The sequence below is a fragment of the Physella acuta genome, unplaced genomic scaffold, assembly GCF_028476545.2.
Source record: "Physella acuta isolate Inbredline_101_S28 unplaced genomic scaffold, ASM2847654v3 ptg002672l, whole genome shotgun sequence".
Taxonomy (NCBI): domain Eukaryota; kingdom Metazoa; phylum Mollusca; class Gastropoda; family Physidae; genus Physella; species Physella acuta.
In genome coordinates, this window is record NW_026734113.1 from 37,501 (window position 1) to 38,820 (window position 1,320).

Genomic DNA, 1,320 nt, shown 5'->3' on the forward strand with positions numbered 1-1,320 from the left:
TTGAGAACCACTGAGGTCTCAATGTACTTGCAGTCGTAGGTCGTCGCCACGCTCTTGGCCTCTGGGGAGAAACAATGAAAAATTTGGGTTAGCTATTATCCAAAATTAATATTTTTTTTTGTAAGGTTTTTTTTTTTTTTTTTTTACAATTTCTCATTTGTTTTCAACCTCACGTATTTTAATAATAAGTCATACCACCGTCACCCCCACTCTCCAAAATTACGACACATATCACTTTATTTCCTGTAAAAAAAAATTCCAATTTGAAACTATATCGTCCATTATCAGGGGAAATAGAGTTCACCTGTTTAAGTGTCCTTCGCAAATGAAGGGATAGTGTGGTCAGCTCTATCCCCAGCCGCCATTACTTTTCCTAACGAGAGTCAGGTACCAGTCAGAGCTAGGTGAATTTTTTTTTACATTATTTTAAAATTTCTTTACCCATCTGTCCAGTTTATCCCGCAACACCGACCCCACTGATGCTTTCGCAGAGGCGTAGTGAGGGGGGTACATATGTCCCCTGGCGCCGACCTTAGGGGGCGCCAAAATGGGTTGGAAAATCAAATTAAAAAGTCATTTTAGCTGCATTTTTGTATTATAAATAGTTTAAGGGGGTGCAAATCGAAAGTTTGAGGGGGGGGGGGGGGTGCAAATTTAAAATTTGCTTCCGAGGGGGCGCCAAATTGAAAGGTTTGTCCCCGGGCGCCGGGAAGGGTCGCTACGCCTCCGTGTTGCTGTACAATATCTTCTATAAATTACACACATAGCCGCGACTCACCCTCCGTTGACACGCCCCTGGTTCTAACCAGGTCGCATTTGTTGGCCACCAGGATAACCGGTCCCAACCAGCCGTCCATTTTCCTCAGCTCGTAGAGCAGGTCCGTCGCCCTCTCGAAGGTAGAGCGGTCGTCAATGGTGAACACAATAACAAAGGCATCAGGGGTGGCGACGGAATGGAGGTCCTATGGAATAAAACGTCAATGGTGAACACAATAACAAAGGCATCAGGGGTGGCGACGGAATGGAGGTCCTATGGAATAAAACGTCAATGGTGAACACAATAACAAAGGCATCAGGGGTGGCGACGGAATGGAGGTCCTATGGAATAAAAACGTCAATGGTGAACACGATAACAAAGGCATCAGGGGTGGCGACGGAATGGAGGTCCTATGGAATAAAACGTCAATAGTGAACACAATAACAAAGGCATCAGGGGTGGCGACGGAATGGAGGTCCTATGGATTAAAACGTGAAACGTTATCATAGGCGTGGGAAAAAAAACACGTGCTGATGTAGGGGTATGAGCGTGCTGTGGACGGG

At 45.5% G+C, this 1,320-nt stretch overlaps 1 protein-coding gene across 1 annotated transcript in view; it reads right to left on the reverse strand.

Annotated features, from left to right (window-relative positions):
* The window catches only part of LOC131933911 (GTP-binding protein RAD), a gene marked incomplete at its 5' end in the record, with an annotated part of 1,140 nt that extends 178 nt beyond the window's left edge, over positions 1–962 (reverse strand). Inside the window, 2 exon segments of the mRNA XM_059290402.1 lie at positions 1–61; positions 779–962. The exon segment at positions 1–61 is cut by the window's left edge and continues 178 nt beyond it. Of these exon segments, the coding sequence (XP_059146385.1) occupies positions 1–61; positions 779–962 (245 nt within the window).
* Positions 963–1,320: the final 358 nt, after the last annotated feature.